This window comes from Corvus cornix, chromosome 1A (genome assembly GCF_000738735.6).
Source record: "Corvus cornix cornix isolate S_Up_H32 chromosome 1A, ASM73873v5, whole genome shotgun sequence".
NCBI lineage: Eukaryota > Metazoa > Chordata > Aves > Passeriformes > Corvidae > Corvus > Corvus cornix.
In genome coordinates this window covers 35,412,133-35,439,800 of record NC_047057.1, presented here as the reverse complement: position 1 = coordinate 35,439,800, position 27,668 = coordinate 35,412,133, and the positions used below count along the sequence as shown (strand labels likewise).

Sequence of the window (27,668 nt, the reverse complement as noted above, 5' to 3'; positions counted from 1 at the left end):
GGTGTTGGCCTATTTTCTACATTCTGCAGAATGCTGTCAGCCTTCCTCTCCCTTCATGAGGAGTTTGGAGTTCATGGGATGTACAATGATGTTCTTTTCCATGCCCCACACAAGTATAAAGACACTACAGAAGCCGACATCCAGGCTTTGGTCTCCTGTCCCATGTGGGGAGTGATGTGAAGATTAGAGGTAAGGATGCCCCCTCAGTCATGGCCTTGGCTTTTGAATCTCAACTTTCACATACTTGTGACAGACTGAAGAAGACAGCACCACATGGTTTTACATGCAAAAATACTGTTCCTATTAAAAGGACCACAGTGGGCATTTGTTCTGACTGAAAACCACAAATCTCTCAGGAACTTAATGAATAAAGCCCCAGTATATCCTTGCATAATCCACCAGAGATTCCAGAGATCCCTTTTTCCAGAACTGTGCAGCAGGTTCTGCCACTTTTTCATTTGTACAATTTTATTGAGCTCTTCAGAATTTTCATCTTGAATCCTGCTGATACAGAACAGCATGAGCAAAAGCAAGGACTTCAAGCCACCCTGACCTTAAATTAAAACCCCTTTAACTAAAACATGATCATCTAACATTCATCATCTTTTTTTCCTAACTGAATCCCATAATGGACATCTTTTAATAAAAACATATGGTTTGAAAATGAGTTTTTAAAGAACCAAAGAAAAGAAATAACATAGAAACAGGTTTTAAAATGTCTGTAGAATAAAGGCCACTATTTCAAAAAATTAAACTCAGTTGATTTGTGTTGTCATACATGTATAATGTATGAAGTTCCTTTTCTCTGAAAGCCAGTGTTAGAGAAGGAAATGGTAGCATTGTTAACAAATGCTATAGGGCACAGAGTCTTTCTTGGGCAATTTTTCAATTCACCAGAATTTTCAAACTTGTATTTCGCCATTTCCAGCTCCTATATTAAAAATCTATTAGCAGAAAGCCCATTGAAAAACTGACCATGAGCACAAGAGACTTTTTCTGGAAACAATTCCATTCAGTTCTCATGCCTGAACAAAAGCAGATTGGCACATTCAGTTATATACAAACGCCTTTCAAAGGGGCCACCCCCCCTTCCCAAAGCCACGCGTTTCAGGGCTCTAAATGCTGAAGGAAGCCAGTGAAAGGTTTGAAGGGGTGGGGAGACCAAGGGCTTCCACCAAGATCCTTCAAAGTCCTCGTCTTCTATAGTGGGAGGATTTCCCTCTAAATCCCTTTCAATAGCATATTGATGGCTTTGAAAGCTTAAATGGCATTTGTCAACCATCAGTAAATCTTGAAAACTGTTTCTGCAAATAGCCCAACTCCAAGTCTCAGATTTTCTCATTAATCTGTACGTAAGGCCACTGAAGACTTTTTCAGAGCCTAGATAATGCCTAGATTAAAAGATCCATTCAGAAGGGAAAACTTTAGCATTCACCTTGTGTACATAGCCATTTCACCAGTGGTATTCATGGGTTGTTATTTCAACTCTGCATTTGTCCTGCAAACAAGACATTTTGCGACAAAGACTTGGTAGAGACATTCTTCAGTGAATTACTGAAACCTAGCCCCAGTATTTGTCATGGTTTGTTATTTTTATCAAGTGTAATCAGTTCAAACAGAAACCCTAGACTGACAACTTTACAATCATGTTACTATTTTAAGACTGGAAGGTATGTTTCTTCTAATTCAACAAAGAAACTGATTACAGCACAACCTGATTGCTTTATCTAATGAAACAGTCTAAAATTTCCCTTAATCAGATGTCAAAAGTTTTTTGTTTATTTTATATTTAAAGTACAGACAAGAAATTGATATTAATCCTTATTCAACATTTATAATTTATGATATTTTATAAAAACTTTATATACTTAATAATTTCTAATATGTTACATACTGCTTTGTGTTTGTCTTTCAGGACAATACAGTTTTAATTTAACTTTCTCCAAATAAAGCTAATGGACAGGCTTTAAACCCTGAAAACCTGTGCCCCTTACACACACAAACACTTTTTTTTAGGCTGTTCTTACATCCCAAGGACGTTTATATTCTCTTCTTTCTTTTTTTTTTTTTTTTTTTCATTTTATATCCAATGGCTTAAACCAGAGTCAAGGTATGAGATACTTTGACAGGCAGAAGGCATTATTATTATTATTATTATTATTATTGCTGTTATTGAAATAGTATGGTAAAAATGTTTATGCACCACAGAAAAGAAGAAAAACAGAACAACATCACACATTGGAGACCCCAGGCAAAGTCTGAGATGCCAGTGATGCAATGCTAGTAAAATTTTTCAGTATTAAAAGAAAAAAAATTCAAACCCCATCAAATTTCCCCCAATCCAGATGGGTCTCATTGTTTGAACAAGTCGACCTTTCGACCACATTGGAAAATTTACTGTGTATGTCAAGGACACATAGCCTGGGGATCAGCAAAGCTCACTGGACAACCTTCACCAGGATACACAAAGATTATCCTTCCCTCTAGGGCTTTTGAAAGGGAAAAGCTTAGTCAAATCTCTCCTCTCCTCTCCTCTCCTCTCCTCTCCTCTCCTCTCCTCTCCTCTCCTCTCCTCTCCTCTCCTCTCCTCTCCTCTCCTCTCCTCTCCTCTCCTCTCCTCTCCTCTCCTCTCCTCTCCTCTCCTCTCCTCTGTCTACCCCTCATTCAAAATCAATGACCATGTGGATTATACTATAAGATAAAGGACTAACATACCAATTTCCATGCCAAGTTTATATTTTACGAATAAAAGTTCATAAGTTTTTGCAGACACTCTGACTTTTGTCATTCCTTTTCAACCACGGGCACCTACAAATATTGGGTGCTCCCTTCTGGTCGGCGGTGTGACATCACAATGTCCCACACTTTTTTTGCTATCAAAGGAAGAAACCTTGTAATTTAAATTTGAAAACTGTGGAGCTTGGATATGGCACAACAGATCATCCACGCTCAGCCCAACTCACTGTAAAACTTATACGAAGCCTGTCGCACAAATTTAAAAAGAATGTGTTTTCTACTCCAAATCTCCTCCCTCACACAGGTTACTGTGTTAACAATACTGCAATTCTCTGTGTGTCTTTAAAATTTCTGGGGGAATCATGCCATGGCTCTGGGCTGAGTAAAAGTAAACCAAACTGCCAGATCTTTTTAGCTGTGGGTCATCACTTCTTGAGATCACTTGCCTGGCTCCCAACCAATGCTATTCACACAGTAAAGGATGCACTTCCTGTAGAGTCCATATCATATGTATCCCGTGGAGATAACCTGGAGTATCTTAAAGGACATAAGGCAAGTATGGGTGAGCAACTATATTAGAAGACAAAATGTATGCCCAATATTTATACTAGTGGTAGAACAAGGAAATTAGATTAAGAAATCTGATTCCTTATCTGCACCAATACAAGTTTTCTGACATCAGATGTATACTGTAATGCCTGGTTGGTTATCCAAGCTTTTCTTTTAGTGGAAGAAACTAGTTTTCTTTACATGGAAAAGTGAGAAGCTGTCTTTACTCTTGTTAGTACATGTTAAGACTTGTGACTTGATTGTTGGGCCTTCTTTTATAAAATATAAATGGGTAGATATTCCTAGAAATACAGGAAACTTAATGAAAATTAGTAAAACCCTAAAGAAAGTGAATGCAATTTAGGCTGTAACAACAATTAAAACACTTGTGAAATCTTTCATCTCTGTAAATCAGTATGTGTTTCCCAAAAGCAGAACTTAGAGAGCCCAGTTTCATGTAGGTTTCAATCTTGTTGGCAGACTCCTTTAGGCTCAATGAGGTGGAACAAGTTTCTCTCCCATGCAGTTCCTTAGCTGACTCCAGATAAAAACCATCCTTTTTGGTAAGGTTAGTGCTCAGGTAAGGTCAGGCTCAGTGTTTTGCTGCTGGTTTCCAGATGGCTCAGAACAAGGACAGAGCTTATGCATATCTTCCTATAAAAGTTGACGTAGATCTGACTTCATCTGTGTATTGAACTCTTTGGGACTAGAAATGAGTGATACTGCAAAACTGTCAAACTTGTAAAACTATTTTTCTGCACCATTATGACAATTGTGTATTTCCATATTACCACAAGAAAGGGGTAGTAGCTCAGCCTCATAATGAACAGAGCACTATGGAAGAAGGACAACATTCATAATTAGAGCCAGTGTTTTACAGGGTTTATCCATAAGAATTACAGATAGTCAGATTTCCTCATGGTTTTCATTTGGAAAAACTAAGGATTTAGGAAACTAATTTCTGTGCAACTCAAAAAGAGGCACAAAAGTAACCTCCAGTCCTTCCTCAGGTCTGTGAATAACAGTTGTAGGAATCTAAACTCTAGCTCACATCCTACAGAAAAAGTGATGTCATTCCAAAGTCTGAAACAGAATTGCTGTGTCTTCTCTTGAGAGGGCTGAGGGAGCAACTTCTGCCCGCCCATATCCAAGAAGGATGTTTATTGCCAACAGGTGGGGGGAATTACGTGCTTGCAGTCTTTTCCCTCCTGCACTTTTTGTACAGCAATATTCAATTACACAATACTTTTCAAGGAACAACATAAAGAGTTAACTGCTAAGTAGGAGTTGAGGAGACGGTAGAGTGGGAGACAATTTTGCTGTGGCACTAAACAATGCAATAAGGAAATAAAGAAAATATAGGTTTGAATATCAAATCAGTGCGTTGTCTATGAGGTGGTGCTGCCTTCTTAAGCAAAACGAATAAATATTCCCAGGCTAAACACAACTCTCAGTGGTATTTCAATAAATGCTTCTACTTTTTTTATAACTCTTACATCAGTTTTTATTTTTGTTACTATGTTCTCACATTCAAACTAACATAGCTTTTGCCATCACATGGGTTGGAATACAAACACTGCAGATGATCACAATGTCAGCATATTTTAGGACATTGAAAGACAACTGAAAAAATTTTTATGTACTTCAGTTTAAGACTGCTATCATACAGGAACAGAGCTTTTTTCCCCCCTCCAAATACTATTCAATGCATCTTGCTGGCAGGGGAAATTAATTTTCCAAACTTTGTCTTTAAAGGATATTATTTTTTTAATAGGAGCGTCTTTGAGATAGAACACATGCCCCTGTTTCTCTATCCACACCATAAAATGTTTTTCCCATTCATCACCAATAACTGCTTTTTTTTTCCTATGAAAACTTTTACAGAGCCTGCCCCTATATTTTAGCTGTTCCTGACATAGTGGATCCACAATCCCAATTATGGTTGTGGACTGCAATACAACTGTACCATTAATGATAAACAGAGTCCTTAAGCCTATCTGACTTTTTAAATGAAACTTTGAAAATACAAAGAGGTAGGTGGACAGAATTATTAAGCAAGCTGGTTGTAACTGCCCGTTGAACTAATCAATTCATATAAAGATGAGGAAATGTAGGGGAAGACATTAAAAATTAGGTATTCTGCAGCCTATGGAATTCAGTAAGATCTGAATGAACAGTTTGCCTAGATAAAGATGGCATTCCATTATGTTTGTATATTAAGGGTTATACTGTGAAACTTAGCATTTTGCAAGACATTTTGATTTATACTGAAGTAGAATGGCCAAAGCCAAGGAGGAGTGACAGCTCCCAGGAAACTCAGCTGAGGCATACTACACCATAGTGCATTTATGAGGCTAACAGTCACAGTTCAGGGACACAGAACCACACAATTGTTACCTAATAGAATCAGGAGACTTAGATATCCAGTAATTTGGCTTTGGCTATGGCTACAGAGTTTTTCATTTCACTATTATGGCCAAAGAAACCCTCATCTTGAAGCCTTATGGTAGCAGCAGATCCGGACATTAACTAACCACTGAATTATTCTAATGCAATTGTGGAAAAAGATATTAAAATGCCTTGTGAAATCAAACAGCATCCTCTCAGAATGGCAGACATACTGTTTACATGGGATATGCTTTTTCCATAAAAGAGAACAGAAGCTAAATATACTAAAACTCATGTGAAATTAGTCTTCAGAAACATTTAGCTGTGTAACATCATAGACCATGGTGAACTGATATCCCAGCCCCAAAAAGCACCTTAATCAGGGCCTCTCTCCTATGGCACCATCCTATTTTCAATTAACAATGCTTTCAGATGAGCCGAAAAGGGTACTTTGTTCCCACCATTACAATTTCTGCTATTCTTTTATTTACCCTTCACAAAAGCATGAAAGCATTGGATTACTAATTACTTTTATCTAGCCTATAGGAAAATTAGTTTATCTTCCTGATCAAAGCAAATTAGGCAGATCATGGCTGATTAGAATGCAACAGTAAAATCTCCATACTTTCTATTCCACCCCCTTTTCTCTCAGAAATGGGGCCTGTGTCAAATATGTAGGTATTTCCCACGGCCAGTCTGGACTTGGTTTCCAGCGGGCTCGGGGGCTGGGACAATGGTTCTTACACAGACACTGAAGTTCTTTAGTTCAGTCATTGTGCAAGGAAAGAACTGGTAACCCCTTAGCTAGCATTTGATGAAACATCTAGATTTACATATTTCCCTAATTGCATTTTTTGAATGTGAGAGAGATTTATCTGACCAGAGTTAAATGCCTCCTTTATTATACTACTGAAAATACAAACCTATGCTCTTCAGGCAGAGTTGCACTTGGTTCTAATCCCAGCACTAAAACATTGGTTTCCTCTACACTGGGACAAAGTGGTGTCTACCTTTACTTCTCAAAGCACTATCTAAAGAAGGCTTGACTACTTGCTCCCAAGGTGGCTGCTGCATTACATTGCAAAACTGAATACCATTACTCCTTCTAAGTAACTGCATTTTCTATCACTCTACTATTTTACCCTTCATTTTTTACCCTTCATAACTCATTCCCTCTCAATTTGTGTTCTATGGCTTTAATAGATTAAAGCCAAGCTATACTGCTACTTTATTTATAACCAATTACTATAAATTAACAGTAAATCTCACATTTAGCTCCATTTAAACATCACTATGCAGCTGCCCATTTGAAAATAAAATGGTTGCCTTCTTTCACTTCAGTGGGCACAATACAAAACATCCATTGAGCTTTTCCTTTATTGCAGCTGCCAATGCCCAGCCGACTTTTAACAAACCAACCAAGCGGAATAACAATGCAGCTGCAACATTTTATGGTATTTCTGTTAGTTCTCTTTTGAGACTGAAGGTGTTAATTAGGAATCAAAGAATACAACCCTGCCAGCTTTCTTTCACAAACTATACTCTGGCCATTCCAGTTTTCAGAAGGAAAATAAATCTAATAAAGGGACAAAAATGTTGTTTGTCACACCAGTAACGTGTATTTAAGATCCTTTGATCACAAGCTTTTTATGTAGTCTTGTCAGACAGGCTGAAAATATTTTTTCCTCTCTTTTCTCCTTTCTTCAGGCTTTTCTGAATACTGATTCTAGGATTGTCTGGAAGGGTGAAAAAAACGATAGAAACTGGAATGCTTGATGGGTTAAAACTGGTTTGCTGGGCAAACCAGCTTTAGATCAAATAAAATAATAATTGTTCATTTTTCTATTCAGGTGTAAGTTATTTTGAAATACTAATGATCTGTTCCTGTTACAGAGTTTAGTAATTCTGTAATTAAAAAGTATAATTTAATATTTCAAGCATTTAAATATATGCAAGTGTTTTAATATTAGTACATCGATAGTTTTGTGGAATCTACTTTAAACCCCAAAATGTTAAAAAATATCTGTAACATACATCTATTCGTGTGTACCATACAATATAAATGTGATGTCTTAGTTACACTTAATAACCATGATCATGTTAGATATATTCAAATGCAGCAGCATGTGTCACTATCTTTAATCTTTAGCCAAAGTTAAAACCTTAAAATAGGTTTATGAAGTTAGCACAACTGAGAATTAGTCAAGCTTGCTAGCTTACCCAGCAAGAGCTTTCACTGTTAAATACACAAATCACACCAAAATCCATTAATCCTGCCAGGGAATGGCAGAAAGAAGATCTGGTTGTTGATTTAATGATAATGAATTGAGCAGGCTCTTAAGGCTACCTGCAGAGTTTTCTAAACTGTAAAACAAAGTCCATTTTAATAAACACTTTTTACAGAAGTATATGTAAGTTTTCTTTGCCTTAAACACCACATAAGAGAAATAAGAGTCTAAAATACAGCCCTACTTACCTGGTTATACATTTAACATAGCTTCTTAAAATGTTAAGGGTGATTCTAAAATGTATCTGAGGGTTTAGATACTTGATAATCCAGAAATACAGAACAGCCTTGAAAATGTTGAAATACAAATCTTAGCAAAAAAAAGCAGTTCTGATGAATGTTGTCATGCTGTATGTCTCATGTAAGTGCAGTTTCTGGCTACTGTAAGAGACTCACAATGAGATGATTCAGTTATAAAGGTACATTTCTTTAGTGCCCCAAGTGTACCATTTCTCACATTCCTGAATTTTAGAAAAGCAAAACACAAAATTGGAAGATTTATGTGGGTTTTTTTTTTAAAAGCAAACATGTCTGCCTTTTTGTTTTTTTGGTAAAGTGATAATATGAGATGATAACCTATTAATTTGGTTGATTGTGGTATTTTTATTTGTTGAGCATTGGTTGTGGATGCAGAATTTGGTTGATTTTCACAGCAAGCAACGGCACCTGGAAGAAAGAAGAGAATATTCCCTTTCTGCATATGGAATTTGGTAAAACCAGCAAATATATTTGAATCTGGCTGCTGCAATCACTTCTTAAAATGCTTTTGTTCTGTTATTGTATCATAATAGTGCTATGGTATCCAAAGGATTGAAATTATTTTTGTAGCAGGATGTTGAGCATATACACACAAGCCATACTTCTTTCTACAGGGTTAATAATTATTATTACGTTAATAATTTGTTCTGGATGATATATTTCATGGCTTTTTCAGAGCAAGATGACATTTTCAACTGTAAGGTCATATCAGATGAATCTTTCACTTTCTTAGACATGGCCTTGTGTGCTCTTTAGGCTAATTATATATATATCTCTCTCTCTCTATATATATATGGGGTGAAGTTTGCCATTAGGGTGACAAAAATGTTTTTCCCATACTTCAATATGGAATAAAGAGGATTTTTTTTCTTATTTAGGAAAAAGTTTTTTTCCCAGTCATTATTTTGGAATTATCTGTGTGTATATATATGAAATTTGGTGTATATACTTCACAATTTCTAGACTCACAAATTCAAGAGCTGTGACTTATAGAGCTAAGTCTGCGTGAAAATATTTCTCTCGGTTGACTACTAAATTGAAGCACTGTAAATGAACTCAGATTCTCTACAAATGTTTAGCTGCTCAGTTTTCCTGAATTCTAGATTCATCTGCAATACTCTAAAGAATTTATACTGTGTCTGTTATAAGCATCGCCAATGAAATTTTTACAAAATACTGTTCATCAACTATACCAAGTTAATCAAGGGAAAAGACTTTTGCTAACGGGCACATGACTACAACTAAACCAAGGATAAGAAAATCCCATCCTTATGGTTTTCTGTAGGATCATTTTTGCACAGGAATCTGCAGTGGTGCAAGGGCACTTGAAAAGCTTTCTGATCCCCTTCATCTGCTCACTGAACTCCCAATCTGTTGTCCCTGTCCCTTCAGCCTTGCTGGTTTGGCTGCTTCTGTGGCTACATTCTAAAGCATATCAGTGAAATGAGATACATACTTTTCAACCAGAAATGTGTTTCTTTTTAAACTAGATTATTTCACAGAACTGATTAGGAGCACAGTCCAACAGAGCTGAGTCAGTGCAGCTGAAAGACATGGAGCCTAGAGCAGGAGGGTGGGAACAACTGGCTCCAAGGGGAGGGAAAGGCCAGTATGGACACCTAAACACATCTCTGTTTCAGAGGGACTCTTAATATGGAAGCACATTTTTTCCTGAGTTTCCTATTCCAACTCCAATCTTCCAGAAAATTTTGAGCACTATCTTCTACCACTTCTGTGAATTCAGAAACTTAACTAGCAAAGACAAGCAACTCGTACACACGGAATTCTGCTGCGGAAAGCAAGTTCTTTTCCCAGTGCCCTGCCCTGCTAAGCAAAATCATCAACTGTGCTTGAGCCAGGGCTCTCAGGAGTCAGCACACATGCTGGCACCTTGGAAGTTCACTTTTGGTGCTCTACTTTTTCTAAGTTGTTTTTCCTCACAGATCTAGCCAGTCCTAAATCTGTTTCCTTTCACAGCTTGGAGAAAGAGCCCATTTTGGTTTCTTCTACTTTTGAATGATGAAATTCTGTGCTCATGGGACTGGAAGTGTATAGATTAAATCTATTAGAAAATAAAGCATACAAATCAAGCTATTCCTGCCCTCTTTCACTAAAGCACTAATGCTGTAAGATTTCATTACATACCCTCAAGTACAATCTTTGGACTGAACCCTACATGTCCACAGTGTCTTCATTCTGCTGTCCTTTCAGGCAGAGTAATTAGAGCAGAGAACAAATTGGCTCTCAAAGGCAGCTTCTGCAATGGTGGCACTGATTTCAACTACTCTGTATTTTTTTCATTTTGGTAAGTAAATAATTTTTTTAAAAAATTGTATTCACTAGACATTCACTATTTATTTTGAGAACTTTAATTTAAAGGCATTTTAAAGATCCCAAACAACTTACCATAAGAGCATACAACACAATAAATATTATAAGGCTCAAACATATGCCAAGAAGCTCTTTCCCAGCCTGTATACAGGCACATACAATATTTCTATGTATTGCAACAAGCACAACTTAGAAAAGAAATAGTCTTCTTTATCTTATCAGGTTATGTCTGAAAAAAATGAGATGTAATTCAGATTCAACAGCTACAAAAATCTTAGGAAAAGTCTCTTCCTAGATCTGGAATAGTAATCTAAGAAGCTTGAAAAAGCTTTGTTTTCTGGTGTAGGGCAATAAAGATGGATGGATAAAGGTCTTAAAAGCTGTGTCGGCACTTAGAGATGCAAATGGCAAACACAGACATACGAGGAAGGGACCAGGCACTGAGCAGAAGATATGGAGGTAATAGGCTCCACAGCTGATTGCCTGATGTCACCCCAGTCACAGCACAATACATCTTTCCTTCTGATGCCTTTTCCTGGTCTTAAAATCAAGACTCATACATGGTTAGAAGGGGAAAAGGGATTTTACCTTGGTATTTATTTTAAGGATCCTTAGGTGCACACGTCCAGGTTGAATGCACTGAAATGCACCCCGCAAAATGCCCCCCCAAAAGATCTGGTATCACATTATAGGTTTTACTAATTAGCAGATCTATCAAAGATTCCCCAATGAGAGGCTCGAGTGAGCCCCCCTCCCCAAGGAGCCTTCCCCTGGATGGTTTTATCTTGGTTTACAGAATGTGTTCTGGAGAGGACCTTGGTGTCTGGGGCACACTGATCCCTAACTACGAAGCTTCTCAAATGTTTAGTCTCTCAGCTTGACAAACAAGTCCAAGAATGTAGGAAAAAAGCACTAAGAATACAGAAGCTGGAAGAAAGGTATAACAGGGGTATAAAAGAAAAGGCAAAAAATCTTCATGGCATCACTTCCAGACACAAACCAGCTAGGTCAACAGCTGTATCCAAAATAATGTAACTGCCAGACTCCCATGAACACAGGATATCTTGGCATCCAAGGAAAATTTAATGTACAGTTGAGTAGTATTTCCCCTTTGGAATGAAGGATTCAGACAATGAGAAAAAGATACACTAAGTTTTATATCTTAACATATTTAACACTTGAAAGGTAGGATTTAAAGGCCATGTGGAGGCACTGCACTATAGAGAAGCACTGTGGCTGAAATCATTACCCTGAAGATGCACACATTGGTATTAGCCTACAATTGGAATATGTAAAATAAATCAAATAATTTTACTGGCAAGCTTTTCTTAGAACTAGCAAAGCTTGTAGTTACATTGTCATGCCTTCTTCATGTGAAAGTTTAAGAACATAAATGTAATTTCTTTAAAGATCCAAGAAAAGCCAATGATTTGAACTACTAAACTAAACTCACAGTTCTGACAGACCATCATTTTTAACAGAACTGAGGAAGAGTGGATCAGTCTGAACAGTCCTCATTCACCTCTAAGTAGCTCTCTTGGGACAAGACAGTGGTATATGGCAAACCTCCTCAGAAGCCAGACAAAGACATTTTACATTCTCTGCTTGACAGTTCCAACTAGTGAAACAATTCCCTATATATACATGAGCTGACTGCTTTTCTAAGAAGCCTTTCTTTGTGAGCTCTATTGCTGTCTTAAGTAACCTACAAAGGAAAGTATTTTAAAATAGAAAAATATACCTCTAGCCACCCCTGCTCCTGAATTTTAGAAGCAGCATGAACTCTACTCCAATATCCCTTACTGAATTCTTCTTAGTAACTAGCGCAGTCAATGGCATCACGTGTTCTGTGAAATACTGATAGAGCAGCATGAGGGACAGAACAGGTATTCAAACTGGTAATCAACCTTTTATTCATTTTAATATCACTCAGCCTTATGTATATACTTACCCAGCGACATCCCAGACTTGTTTCTCTCCAGCAGCAATCTATTCATAGAAAACTGCAGGTCTATTTAATGTCATATGTTTAAAGATATTATTCCATTGCTCTAACGTGCACTTTCATTTGCCCAGTTTGAATTTTTATCCATCAATATTGTGTCTCATGTTAATTAATGTTAATACTCAAAATATTATGTTAATACAATTCATTCTCTGAGTGCTTGATAATAATTTTAAAGTTAGTTTATGATGTCATGCCATCAGCAAACCTAACCATCACCTTGCCTACCAAAACATTTAATTACGTATTTTTACTAAAACTGGCAGTCAGAGACAACTGCATGAACAAGATTATTATGACAAAGAAAGAAATAAAATCAATATTCACAGGAAATAACTCTTGATTTTACATGACCTGCATTATCTATTTTGGTGGATGATGACATTAAAAGGAACATAAATATCTGAATGTTGTTGGGGTTTCTTTCTCCACTTTTAAAACCCTGTGCTACTGAAATCAATCTCTGTGCATAGTTCTTTCACTATACTTCCCCCAACACGGAATAAAATACTCAAAACATGTCTTTTTTAACTAGAAGTGAAAACATATATATAGTACATCATTTAAATATTAACTCAGGAATTAAATGCTCTGAAGCAGCACTGCAGAATCATCTTATGATGCAATTTCAAAGCTTCTATCTCGTACTTTAACTGCTGAGAAATTCCACTTCATTTTTTGTCTTCATCAATAATTGTGCCATAGTGTATAAAGAAAAATTTTGAACTCCCTTTGTCCTCTGTCATTCTTCCACTTGGTGCCAGCCCTGTTTGTTTCAGGTCATCTTGCACAGCCTCGGACTGTGCATTCCCAAAGTGCATCCAGGGTCACTGCAGGAGCAACAGGCCTGCTGTAATTGCACCTGAGGGAACTGACTTGGGCATTTGCTTCTCACTCTGCTTGAAGACTTCAGTTTGCCCAATGAGCCAGGAGCTGCTCCGAGAGTTAAACAGCATACAGATACACCAGTTGCTTGGTCCACTTCTTAGACCCATCTTCTAGTGTCCCATGGGTTAGTGCTGGCCCAAGGCATTTCATTGTAAACAGACTCAGCAACACAGAGGAACACTCAGTTAATGTCTAAACCTGCTAATAAATGTTAAATTACTAAGCCTTTTAATTTCTGGAATTTTTTTCTGATAAGCAACACCATTTTACAGATAGAGAAAAAACATTTATCTTTAATACTAGTAGTGATATTACTAACTGAAAGAACACAGATATAATGTTTTGCTGGTAAGGTGTATTTTTTTTCCTTTATGTCTTTCTGTTATAATTCTCCTGTGGCTGGGACATCCATCCATTTACCAAATTCATAGTTACATGATGATACACAGATTTCTTATTTTCATTTGGTCATTATCGAACAACCACCTTAATACTGCTTTATAAATATGGTGAACACAACTTAATGGAAGCTCTTCATGCTAAGATAATCCAAACCTCGAATGAATGTCATTAACAATTAATTACTATAATTGCTACTTAGGTAATTACTCATTCACCAAATACTAAAAAAATACCTGCTTGTGTACTCAACATACGAAGATATTTGGATAAAGAGTGAGTAATTTCCCTTAGATTAGACTCATACCAACAGAATCCTCTACAATAAAACTAACTCTGACATACCAGGGGTCCAACCCACATGACTGAAAGGAGTTTCAGTTCTAGCTTCATTGGGAACTAAACTGCCTCATAATTAGTTTTCACAAACCCTTATCAGAAGGGATTAAACTAGCAGCACATTGAGAGCGGGCAGCATTTCCTTAGAGACTTCCCACACAGAGATACAACACTGCAAATAATACCATCCAGTAAATCTGGATATTACAAATTCCTTGTGAAATCTGATGCTCTTCCCGCACTGCATTATGGAAAGACAGGCAGGAACATAGAGCTGCATGACTACAAGATGCCGTGTCCATGATTGATGACAAATGTAGAAAACAGACCACATCTGGCTTCAGGTTTACAGGATTCTTCACAAATTGACCAGAGACAGCCATTGAAGGCAGAACAGCTGAGGCACCAGTATGTTCAGAAATGTGATTTTGATAACTCTATTTGGTAAGACAGTTGTTTCTGCCTATGATAAGTGGAATGAATGTACCACAGTGCTGTGTAAGCATCCTCCAAAAAAACTGTTGCTCTGTTCACTGAATGCTATCAACAATGGCCACAAAAGGACTGAAAACCAAAGAAATTCCTTCCTTCCTCAAACTCCTGCAAAATCTGTAGAATTGACACAACTCCCTGACACAACACAACTCACCTGCCAGAGTCTGCATCCTCATGCAAACAAGGCAATAATAATGATCACTTGTTTGTATGCCTAAAATCCTTTTTCTAAAGAAAAATTGACTTTTATTTATTTCAAAAAGACAGACACTGTGCATACTAATGACATAATAGAAGCTTTTCTGTCAAGAGTTGGCACTTTAAAACCAAAGCAGATGCCTAGATTGAATTATATTCACTGATACTTTTCAAAAATCTTCAAATTTTTCAAATTCAATTTTTTTTAGCAGTACCAATTCCACACAATTAAGTTAGTTCCATTAGTATAAGTACCCCAGAAACTACGTGAAGTCTTCCTTGGCATAAATCTACCAATTTACATACATGGAATAGCACGTGGAGATGGATCTGTAGGTGTCTTAGGTTGCTCAAAGAATCACTGGCAAAAGCAGGTTTAATATTAAAGTGAAAGCGTGACAAAGCTCATTGGCAAGGTTCACTCTACTGCTTACACACAGAGATTAAAGCACACAGAGAAAAATCAGACTGAAATCTAACTGAGCCCTAGACTTGATCAGTGTCTTATGCCTAAAGATTTTAACCACACTTAAACTTAGCAGCACTTAACCAGTAGCCAAATTTAGACAATTTATCAAAAGATTCAATAGAATTTACTAAAAGTGCAATAGCACCTCCATTATAGAGCTACCTTATGAATCTAACCTATTTAAAAATCTAACATTTGCAGCACATTTTTACAGCATAGTCACACTCACACACATGAACACCTAAAGGAGCATGCACAAGGTATCGATCTGTGAAAAATTCCCCTTTAAGTGCAGTACTCATATCAGATGCCACTGCATCTTCTCTATGGATGAAGGTTTGAGTCTCAAGGAGTGGGGATATTGACCCAGGTTCCATGGGCGGCATTTGGCAGTGATCCTGCAAGTATAGCAAACTTGAGAGTTTGCTGGCTCTGAGAGGTGTCCCACTCAGAGGGAGATTCCTGGTGAACCAGGAGAGCTCAAAGGGTCTCACTTAGGACTGCTGTTTATAGGGTCGCAAGGAGTTGGCTTTAGTCACAGTAATTTTCCATCGTGGTCACAATTCAGGTCGGTAACTTCCTTTGAAAGTTTGATAACAAAAATGTTGTTCCACTTGGATTGTCATTCAAGCAAGAAAAATAAATTTCCATGGCTGTTCATTAAAAAACAGGAGCTCATTAGACAGAACTAGTTCCTGGGAGCAGACGGGGTTTCCGATAAGAAGAAAATGAGGCTAGCCCGGGTGCTGTTCAACAAGGTTGAGGGCTAACAAGCATTTCTGAGATCATAGTGCATATTCAGTAAATATTTTTTTATTCTAAAAACATGTACATCAAGATATCAAGAATGTGTTTAGCTATGTTCTGTACTGTCTCTGGCCTTCAGGCAGTTAGGATGTTCCAAAGTGCTTGTTCTGGTCTTTCTTCTCACATCTTCTGTCTTGGCCAGAAGGAAGTAAACTTCTGGCACTTGACAGTTCACGCTACTTTACATATGTGCAGGCAACAGGTAAGAGGCAACGTGAAGCCTCCATATGCTGGGGAACTCACAGTCTTCCCAGATGCTATTCTCTGATCAAGAGCTTTCACATTATCCCTTTTCAGTGAGAGGCTTAAAAAAGACCACATGAAACCCCTTTTCCCGCTACCAATTACTCTTCCACAGTGCCTCATGCTCAAGTTTTAAAAACACTATCAGGAGTACTGCACATCCTTACTCTTCACCACACCACACCTATATCCTCAGGTCTTATCTCCACTAAAGAAACAATGTTTCTGACAATAACTCTACCACAGTAACTACGCTACAAAGTCTTACTGCATACACATGGCACAAATGTGAATTTAGAATTCAGTGCTAGACTAGAGTGCCACTTCTCCTGAGGATTTAAAATGTTTAAAGTTGGTTAAGCTGCCTGATGAGAGGTACATTTCACTACTCTATGGCACCGATATAGGCAGATTCCCAAGCAACCTGCTTTCTCTTTGCTCTCCTGGTACTTTTTGTTGCTCTGTTAACCTTCCTGTAATTGTGTGTGCCTGTTGCAGGTTACAGTCAATACAGCAACGCTTTATGCAGGGACACTCTAGGACAGGAATGTTCTCTCTGAGACCCTTGTCAGGTCACAAGGTTGAACCTGCACCTCTTTTGGATTGCTTCCAAATCCTTGTCTTTGCACAACTTCAGCATAAGCGCAGGCAATACTTCCATATAGCACCAAGCATATGGATCCTGTATTTTCTTGTCAGCAGGTCAAATATTACTCTCAGATGCCTGCAGAGACTTTAGTCATTCCAATAAGAATCTTATGTATCACAGAGTTCAGCTCGCATAGACAGCCAGGAGCAAAACAGCAAGGCAAACATACATCCTTGTGAAGAGAAGAAAATTCCTTGGGACTTCCTTCCCCTATTTTACCATGTCATACTCATAATTAGCATCTAATTAAGTACTCAATCTGCCAATCTCCAGCTTTTTTCAGCTACTACCAAATTAGTCAAATTCAGACGTAGGTAGTTGTCCCAGCCACCACATATGTAGAATAAGACTAGAGAAAAGTTGCATGATTTACTTGAATTCGTAAATTACTATATCCAGGAGCAGAACTTAAAGGTCTCACTACCTGAATCCCAGTTATGGCTAACTGGTAATAGTCCCTGTTCCCAGAAGCAGTTTCTGCCCTTTTCTCATGCTTCCAAAATGACAATCTCGGTGAATCAGGGTGTTTAAGAAACTGTGGTTTCTATGCCTTCAGAAGGATGAATATTATTTCTGGACACTGGACAACTTGGTCTCGCCCTCCACCACAAACATAAATGCAACCTCATCATGTGCGAGACCTACAGGAGAAATATTTGATTTCTGAGGCAGCCTCCACACCAAGCTGATTAAGGATCAAGCTCAAAGGCAAGTTACTCATCAAGGTGGTTCAGAAAAGGTAACTTTCAATTGTGGATGAGAGAGAGCTTTGTCTCATCTTATTGCTTCCTTTGCCAGCTATGACCTACTCCTCCCCTCAGGGTACACAGAGACTCATTTACAAACTCAGTGAATGCCAAATCAGTGCAGCTACACTTCCCTTGATGCTGACATCACCTCACATCTGTTCTTTCATTCACTTACACTAGCATTTTTATTATCACAGGATCCAGAAGACATGGTTTAATTGGCATCATAAGATGCCTACTGCTGCAGAAACAAGGGCTAGGAAAAGTCCTATTTCTGTGTAATATCAGTGCGTTAACTGTTCTATCCTCAAACAAAGCAGGCTGAAGTGTTAGGTAAAGAAACTAACAGCAAAAAAAAAAACAAAAAAAAAAACCCCAAGAGAAGTAGTAGTACCAAACATCAGCTTTAGTCTTCTACCTCCCACTCCCCCTTTATAAATATCAGTATCAAATTATTGTACACTTTTCATGGGAAAATCTGTATGACACAAGCACAAAAAAAGGGTTAAGTTTATTCACAATCATACACATTGTCCCAATCCAAAAACTACTTCTGCATTACTTAAGTAATTAATGTTTAAGTATAATAATTTCACTAAGCATGATTACTCTCAATAAAAAGGAAATCATTTAATCAAGTGCCATCAAAAGAGGGGAGAGATTTTGTGTGGTGGGAGGTATAGTTGTTTGTGCTGCTTTAGACGGATAGATTCTTTCTTTAATTTGTCCAAAGTCTGTCTATACACACACATCTACATGCACACCATATCATATCACCTGTACAAAACTGACTCTACTTCTAAAATATAATGCAAAATGTTTTAGCAATTTTTAACCAAAATATGTCCTTAAAATTATTTCACTGCAACTACATAACTTAATACTGTTGAAAGACAGTGCAGTCCAGATAAAACTAAATTCAAATCAGTGTAAGATTTTGAGAATTTTTGAAAAAAAATTGTATTAAATTATTTATGATATACATGATGCTTTAGGCTGTGCAGTGAGACAGTGGAGCAGAACAGCTTAATGAAACTACTCCCCACAAATGAACTGATACTTGGGAAACGGATAATTGTTTTAGAATTACCAAAGGCCTTGATCAACAAACATTTGCACATGTGATTTCCGTGGAACCATTCCTGACAGTAGAGTTAAGTATCTGGATAAGTATTTGCAGGACTGAAGCCAAATCATACAATTGGACCCAAACTAAGAGCCCATTTGTTACCAATAAAATCTCAGTTTGAGAGTGGCTGATTATTATAATTATCATTGTTGGATAACACTGCACTTCAGATTAATTATTTTTTGCACTAGACATGAAAATATAACTTGTCCTTTCAGGGAATGATCTCAGTGCCGTGGCCACGGCCTCCAAAACCCAAAGCTCATAGATAAAAATTAATAAAACACAGCAAAATAAGAAAACTGGAAGGTGATACAGAATGTACTGTCCCAGCAAAGCACTAGTTCCTGGGGACTTGCACTGTAATCCCATTGCATTCCTGCTTAGAGTTCCAGGAATTGCTGGTGCTTAGTATACTACGAGCTGGCTGGGGGTCTTTTTCATGTAAATGGCAAAGACATTCCAGGACAGTATTTTATTTGGGCACTGCTGCTTTAATATTCATTCTAAGGTCTCCAGTTAAAAAATAACAAGCTATTCCCTGTAGACTTTCAGGGAAAAAAAAAAGCACAAGGACTATGTCAGGGTACCATGAGCTGCTGTCCTATACAGCTGAAACAGTTCATTATGTTAGTTTTGCACATTTCGTATTTAAACCTCAATTCCGAAAGATAGAAGGAGGTAGCACTCCTTCAACAAGTGTCAGCAACATAATTTCAGACCCTACCCCTCCCCAACCACACTTATTTCTTTTATAATTCTCCAGGCAATAAATTTCTCTCATCTGATCAGTAAAATTGTACAGGAGATTCTCAGGTTTTCTCAGCCAACAGTACAGAGCGTATAGCATATGGATTGGCCACATGAATTGCTAAATCTCTGAGGAGCAAGCATGCTTTGATCACATCTTATTTTTTTAAAAGATGTTAGGGTATTTTCTTCTAACTGAAGTCTAAAGCTGTTCTGGTATGTCAAAAACACCACATCACGTCCTGCCTTCAATCAGTTTACTTGAAGCCAAAGTAACCACACCTTATTTACCATGATTTTTACTGGGAAAAGAATCAGATCTGCTAGACAGTTCAAGTAAAGAAGTCAGGGAAAACACCATAAATTGTCTTAATCATGACCATTTAAATAGCCAACAGAGAATTAAGAAAGCAGTACATGCAGATGAAATATTATCTTGGCCAACAAACAGAATAAAACAAAGTGATCTGGACTACTGAAAAATTGGTAGCAATTTTAAGCATTTGAAAGACAAATGGTATTGCAGGAAAGACTGGGTTAACAAGGGAGCACTTGAGGAAAGTCTAATCTCCGCTGGCATCCTGACTGGGAAGGTCAGCCCGGTGCACGCGTTCTCAGCTGGAGTCAGGCTCCCTCTGCCCGGCCAATTGTCCTATGCACTTGAGATACCAACCAAATTGAAGGTGCCTTCACTCTGTCAGCGCTTTATATTCTACCAGTTTAAAGACAGCTTCCTTTTCCCTGTCAATATATGCAGTGTTTCCACAGAGCAAATGCTAAAGGAAAGAGGTAATGTGTGAGAGCCTTTTTTTTTTCTCCTCTGAGCAGCAAGAGGCTCTTTAGGAAGCAGTGTAAAGAGTTATTTTTAGCACTGTATTCTCAAGTGAGAAAAATGACACTTCAAAATACATTTTCAATCCAAATTTTTCTCAAAGAAACTAACTTTGACTTGACAAAGTACGTTTTGAAATTCAAAGCAAATCTCTTGAAAACTGTCAAATGTGAACTTTACATAGTTTGTTACTTCTTCAGTTTTTGTTTACCTCTAATTTATCTCTGTGTATATTTCACCTTTGCATATGTGCTATCCCCACAAGTAGAGAGGAAATGCTATGTTTCCTTTTCAAAAGCGAGATTTAGCACTGAATTCTAAATCCAGAACCTGGATGCATCTCCATCCTCAATCAGGACAAGATTCAGATTACTAACTGAAACCACATGACAATCAGTTAATTTAAGGTCTATAAAGTTTGTAGCTATGTAAAGAAGAACTTTCTAAGAAAAGACACACATTTTATGAAATACCTAACTCCTAAATCTTGTCAGGGGGTCTGGAAGGTGTGAGAGACTTTATAAATCTCACTTCTTTGTAAGAAGATACACTGCTGTTTGATCGCTTTGAAAAACCATGGTCATTCCTAAAATACCTCTGATGAAGACACAGACAAGACTTGAGTTTGCACTGTGAGATCAGAATGACTAAAAGGGTGCAAATTTACCCCAAAGGGTTGGTCTTAATGATTCTGGGTATTCCTGTCACAGAAATTACTATATTTCTTATTTCAGAAGCTTTGTCAATTTCTGGGAACATACTTCTTTACCTTTAAAATAGTAGGTAATTTTTTCTCTCAGGTTCATCGTATTTTTTTTTCTTTTCATTTTTTATGTTTAGTAGTCTTAAACACTTTCAGATATCTTAAAGGGTTTTGACTGTGCTCTACAGGAATAGTAATCATCAAATACAATAGTATAGCAATGAATAAAGTGGAAGGTCAAAATTTACTTGAAGACCGGTAAGTTTGGAACCTTATAATATGCACTGATTTCTTCTTCATAGGTTCTACTGTAATAATATCAATGTTATTAAAGTTTTGAGAAATAATTTTTCCTTAATAAATTATTTCTATGAAAAATCAAAAATTATATGGATCATATTTCATGAAGTGTTAGCATACATATTTAAAATGTACTTAAATTTAAACCTTTAAAGTAAACTATAATGTAAAAGGCAATATGCTGCAATATTTATATTTGTATTCATGCATGACTCTGTCAGTCTATGACGACAATATTTTGCAAACATTCTGCTTATCATTGACAGGTTTTGATCACAAACACGACATATGAATTTTTAGACAGCCATAGTATTTATAATAAATTTACTTTTTTGTATTGTCCAGGCCCATAACAAAGAACCTCAAAATCTGTAAGTGTTGTCTTCTATATTGTCACCACACAAGACTGAAAAGAAAATCTGTTTTCATCACTTGTAATACTAAATATTCTTGAACAGGAGATTCCAGATTTTACACAATTTTTAACGAGTAATTAACGACAAGCCTGTGGTTAAACAATGGAGTTAGGATAAGGCATTTTTTCTTTAATGACTGGCTTTACCTCTAACTTTGAGCAAGTCCTGCTCCACTTCAGTTTTCCGCATCACAGCAAATATTAACAATATTTCACTTACTCATGGGTTTGGTTTGAGAATTAATGAGGGTCCCATGTGCAAAAGACCTGTAGATTCTGGCTGCTTCTTTCCACTCTGAACTGATAGGAAAGTGACCTGTTCTTAATTTGAAAAAGAGACTCAGTGCTGCCCTTCATCAGCACATGGAATTCTCATTTATGTCAACAGGAGTTGCCTTGAATACATTGAATACATTACTTAGCCTAAAAGTAAATGAAGAAAAAGGAACGGAAAGAAACTCATGGATTCTCCTTGCCTGTTCTTAAAAAATCTAACAGTTCATGACAGAAGACACATAATCATAAATAAAAATATTTTTGATGGGAGGCAAGAATTGCTGCCTGGGATTATAAATGAGAATGGAGAAAATTGTAGCAGGTCCATCTGTAGAGTACATTTAGCTCTGCTGCAAAAGCACCATCATAAAAAAAATGATGGTACATGCAAAATTCAGTCACCATAATATATCATATTCTGTAGACATTTGTCCTAAAATAAAACAAACCTTTAATGGCCTCAGCATTTCAGCTTTTCACACCATCTCCAGTACACACCAAGAAAACAGTTACCTTTTTCTCCTATGCAAGTGTTAAACTAAGGTAAAAATGTCAGAAATTTAGAAAAAATCCCCAAAGCTTTAAAAGCTCAAACTTAATACAAGGCAGTACTACACACTGGTTTTGGTCAGATATATCTATGGTGCAAGAACAGAATTGACTAAAGAAGATTTTTTTTTTCTGGAAAGAGATTAAATGTGAGTACATAATTTTAATCTCCTGCTTTGATCAGGGGTAAAAATTTTCACAGCGGAAAGAGACATTTTTGGTTTTTTAGGGAAATAAAACCCAAAACAGAAAGGAGAATAATCAGGGAGTAGCTGGTTGGCCATTACCAAGCTCAGGGAGGCAAACATGCCTGTAACAAGCAGGCATGTTTAAAAATTTGCCATTGCTTAGCCATCTACAGACAATGAGACTTGACAGTTCTTTACGGAAGGCAGGCAGGAGCTACAATTCTGCATAATTAGGCAATAATTAACCAATCCGAGGATAGCAACCTTGTGAATTTGGAAACGGTAAGTGTAGCTGCCTATGTGTATGAACTAGTGTTTTATACTTTATACTGCCTGCACGCAGTCTCGGTCTTTTAAAAGTCTGCCTGTCCAAATAACATTTTTTCACTTCAGGGCGTATGTTACTGAACAACAGAGGATTTTTGACTGGAGAAAGACATTCCTTCTGAAGGACAGAAGGATTTAAAAACAAAAGGGCAGACTAGATCACAATCCTCCCAAGAAGCAGGTTATCAGAGCCAGAAGACCCCCAGCAATGGTATTTTGACATCATCATGCATATGCTGTCTTCTTCTTCATAAATAGTCAAACAGTAGATTATCTCATGTTGCTCATTTTAGCATTCCTCCAAACAATGAAGAATTTAGGGTCTCTACTCCTTAACACAGGATATGTGCAGCTTAAGTATACCTTTATACCATCACTATCTACCTTTCTGCTTATGGCTTTCCAAAGCACCAGAAAACATAGTATCTTATGTATACCCAAAATCCTGACCTGCTACTTTTGGAACTAGTGGCAGACCTTGTATGTCTCTTAAGGATTGTATCTTTATTACACATAGCCAAAGTTTTGCTCTACTGTAAGTGGTTGTTCAGGAATGCTGACTGCTGACTCCTGCCTCCTAACATTATTAATAGCTTGGACTTTGAAATGTTTCTGATAAAATAAGCTAAAACTGATCTTAAGAAAAATTTCAGAATAGTATTTACATGCATAATATATAAAAAAGTCTTTCAGCTGCTCATCTTCTTTATAAATTAATGCTATTTTCATTAAATTCGGGTTTCCCCTAATATATACTTGGATTTGGTTGGTTGCATTTAATTTCCACCTTGTCTATGTTGTCATGTTTATACTTCTCTTAGAAGTCCATTTATAGCTTACTTTAGTTTTTCAGGTGTAAGATATGTTTTATGTCATTTGAAGTATGGTATTAACAGAGAAGTGTGCTCAGAATGATCACTTTAGTACCCCACACACATAACGCTGTGAAAGCATCTTCACAGTAACTATAGCAGCAAGCATGTTAACAGCATGTCAAAATACGGAGACTGGACAAACACGTTCAAAACAGACATACTTTATGCTGGATATGAAAATAAGCAGTAAATAAACCTACTGGTCATGCAACCACAAAAAACTATGGAACCAGTAAGGAGAACACCAAAGGAACACTTAGAGCACCAGCACTTTGAACACACGAAATCACGAGAGGCTAAACGATGAACACTGAGCCAAAAATAAGGAACCAAAGAACGTTTCACCAGTTTTGGGTGGTGAAATACAAAGTTTCTCCGTTCTCGCCGGCTCTGTCCCTACACGCTGTAACTCAGCGCGCCCGAGATACAGCGCAGTCCGCAAGCACCGCAGCCCGTCCCGGCGGGCATGCTCTGTCAGACGGGCACTGCGAGGCCCGGGGGAGCCTCCGGAGGGGCGGGGTGCGCCGGCCCGAGCCCGGATCTGGACACAGGCACCTGTGTCTGGGCACAGGCACTCCGGTCCCCGAGCGCTGCCCGCCTCCCGGGAGCGCGCTTTATTCACTGCCTTTGCTCCACCCGAGGGGAGATCTGTTAACGATTAAATCAGCAGCGGCCGCAGTTCAAAGCCCTGTCCCGGGAAGCAAAGGTGAAGATAACGACCCCGCGGATCGCATCGAGTTTCTGCCGTTGCAATCCCTTTTAATTACCCTTCAAACGGCACATCACACAGCGATCGTCCGGGCGCCGGACCGGGCACCGCGATAGCCAGATACCTACAAACCTTTACAACGCGCCCGCTGATTAAAAAGCGATTAGAAACTTATTTGAAGTCGGCTGTTCTCTCCGGGCACGGAGCGCCGCCTGTCAGCGCCGGGGCCGGCCCGAGCCCTCCCGCCGCCGCCGGCGCGCCCTGCCCGGCCCGCCCGCACTTACAGGTAGGAGGTGAAGACGCTGAGGTTGGCGGGCACGGCGGTGAGCCCGCGGTCGGAGCAGTCGGCGCGGAGCAGCACTCCGTCCAGCTCGCAGCGGCACGGCGCCGGACAGCCCCGCGGGCGCTGCGCGCCGCCCCGCGCCCCCCGCCGCAGCCCCGGCGGGCACAGCAGCAGCAGCAGCAGCAGCGGGAGGGCGCGGGCAGCGCGGGACGTCGCCATGGGGCCCGGGGGTACCTAGAGCCGCGGGGCGGCCGCTCTCATGCCCCGCGGCGCGGCGGGGGCGAAAGGCGGGCGCCCGTCTGGGCTCGAGGAGCTCCTGCGGCCGCCGCCGCCGCGCCGCTGTCTGTGGTAGCATCTCAGCTTACACGCTGCTTTAAAGCCCTGGAGCCGGCACCGCGCGCCCGCTGACGCCGCCCCAGCCTTGCCCGCTGTAGCGCGCCGGGCCCTGCCCGCGCCGCCGTGCGAGAGAGCGGGCGGGCGGGCGGGGGCGGCCGCGGGCCCGGCGGGCAGGAGGGAGGAGGGAGCGGGGGAACACCGCCTTCCGCCAGCCCTCCGTGCGGGCGGCGGCCGCGCCTCGGCCCTCGCCTCGGGCCGTGGTCTCACACATTCACACAGTGGGTCAGGCTGGAGGGGACGGCAGTGGGGCATCTGGTCCAACCTCCCTGCTCAAGCAGTCATCCCGGAGCACACTGCACAGGATGGCATCCAGGCAGCTCCTGAATACCTCCACTGAGGGAGACTCCACAACCTGTTCCAATGCGTGGTCACCCGCTCAGTAAAGAATAATCAGGTGGAACTTCTGTGCATCATACAGCCAAAGCACCATAGAATAAGCTGAGTTGGAAGGGACTCATCAGGACCATCAAGTCCAAATCCTGGCTCTGCACAGGACACCCCAAGAATCTCACCATGTGCAAGAGCATTGTCCAACTTCTGTGCGTGTCCTTGTGTCCTAGTGGCTGGCACCACTGAGAAAAGCCCGGCTTCACCTTCTTGCCACTCCCTCCCCCGCGTCGGGGTATTTATACACATTAATGAGGTCCCCTCTCAGTCCTTTCTTCTTGAGGGGGAATGTCCCCTCGGGGCAGGGATGCATGTGGTGGATGTTTCTGGAAAGTGGGAGAACAGGCAGTTGTGGAAGTGAGGGTAAGGTCCTGAGGCCATGGGGTGAGGGGTGGGTCTCTGGGGAGATGGGACAAAGGCTTGGGTGCTCCAGTGGGCTGTTAGGGAGATCTAAACTCTAAGGCCTTATTTAGTTGGACAGCAGTCCAGCTGCGGACCATGCTCCTGGTCAATGATGGGGATCCACTCGCTTCCCTCATCACAGGGTCAAATCACAGGCTTGCCAACAGGCAACAATTTTCTAAAGGAGACTGGCTGTTGAGGGAAACTGAGTTCACAGTGAGGCTGCCACTGAAAGCTCTTGAGATGTTCCTCACCCATCTTCTTGCCAGAGGTTCTCCTTAGGTAGTGCACTTACGTAGTTCTCCTTAGGTAGTTCTCCTTAGGTAGTGCTACTCTTCTGTGACTGAGTGAGGTAAAGGTGAGGATGGCAAGTTTTTTAAAACCTTTTTCCTCCAAATCAGTTTTCAGAGTGAACAAAGTTGGCCACAAGCTCCAGATTTGAGACTAGCTGAGAGTTTAAGAACCCAGTCCCGGCCCAATTCCTGTTTAGACTGGTTGCTAAATTGTTGGTCCGGCTACTCAATTTGCATTGGAGAACATTAGTTAAAGGTTTTCTGCTACACTCTTTGAATCTACAATTAAGTCTGAAATGAGAGCCTAATGAAAAGGCCAGCAAAATACATGCTTTTATATTCTACCCAGTTCGTAACACGGGTTTTCACCTCTGGACCACATTCTGGTATAATCTACAGACTTGAACTCAAGACTTTTATCTGAAATAATAAAAGAGGAATTTGCTGTCTGGCTACTTAGACAGGCCAGAATGTTTTGGCCTACTGGGCCGCTGTGAGACTTTTCCCCAAGCATCACCTCGTCCTAAGCTAATAACAACAGTGGTTGAAAGCATAAGGTGTCCTTGAGAAATGCCCGAAGAGAAAAATTCTCGAGGAAGAGGATTTTTCATTCTGTGCCATGATATGTGTCCAGGAGACCTCTTTCCCCAAAAGTTCTGGCTGTCTTTTGCCCACGTCTATATTTTTCATAAGTGTAGTGAAACAGTTTTTTTTGTAACCTGAGGCTTTTATACACTTCTCTTTTTTTATGTTCTAGAAAGCCAGGAGTATATTGTTTCTTCATTTTCTGTTGAGGGTTTATCAGCTTGCACAAGATACTTGAAGTTAGACAGATGTAGATTAATTAGTAGTGAGGGTTCAACTGTAAAAGTCCTTCTCTGTATGTTGTTTATTTTGCATAAATACATTTGTTGAGCTAGTGACTTTCTTTAAAATGTTTAATGTACTTCTATACAATTATACTTGAAGATTTTTTGAAAGAAAAGTAGCTTGAAGATTAAAAGAAGGATTTTGTAGGAACAGATATGGGTAATTCCTACCTTTGTACTTTTAAACTAGGCTGT

The 27,668-nt window shown here is 39.3% G+C and overlaps 1 protein-coding gene across 1 annotated transcript in view; it reads right to left on the bottom strand.

Moving 5' to 3' along the window:
- The window catches only part of LGR5 (leucine rich repeat containing G protein-coupled receptor 5), a 90,171-nt gene extending 64,657 nt beyond the window's left edge, over nucleotides 1-25,514 (bottom strand). Inside the window, exon 1 of the mRNA XM_039571481.1 lies at nucleotides 25,128-25,514. Within this exon, the coding sequence (XP_039427415.1) occupies nucleotides 25,128-25,345 (218 nt within the window). The 5' untranslated portion in view covers nucleotides 25,346-25,514. The remainder of the gene's footprint in view (nucleotides 1-25,127) is intronic.
- Nucleotides 25,515-27,668: the final 2,154 nt, after the last annotated feature.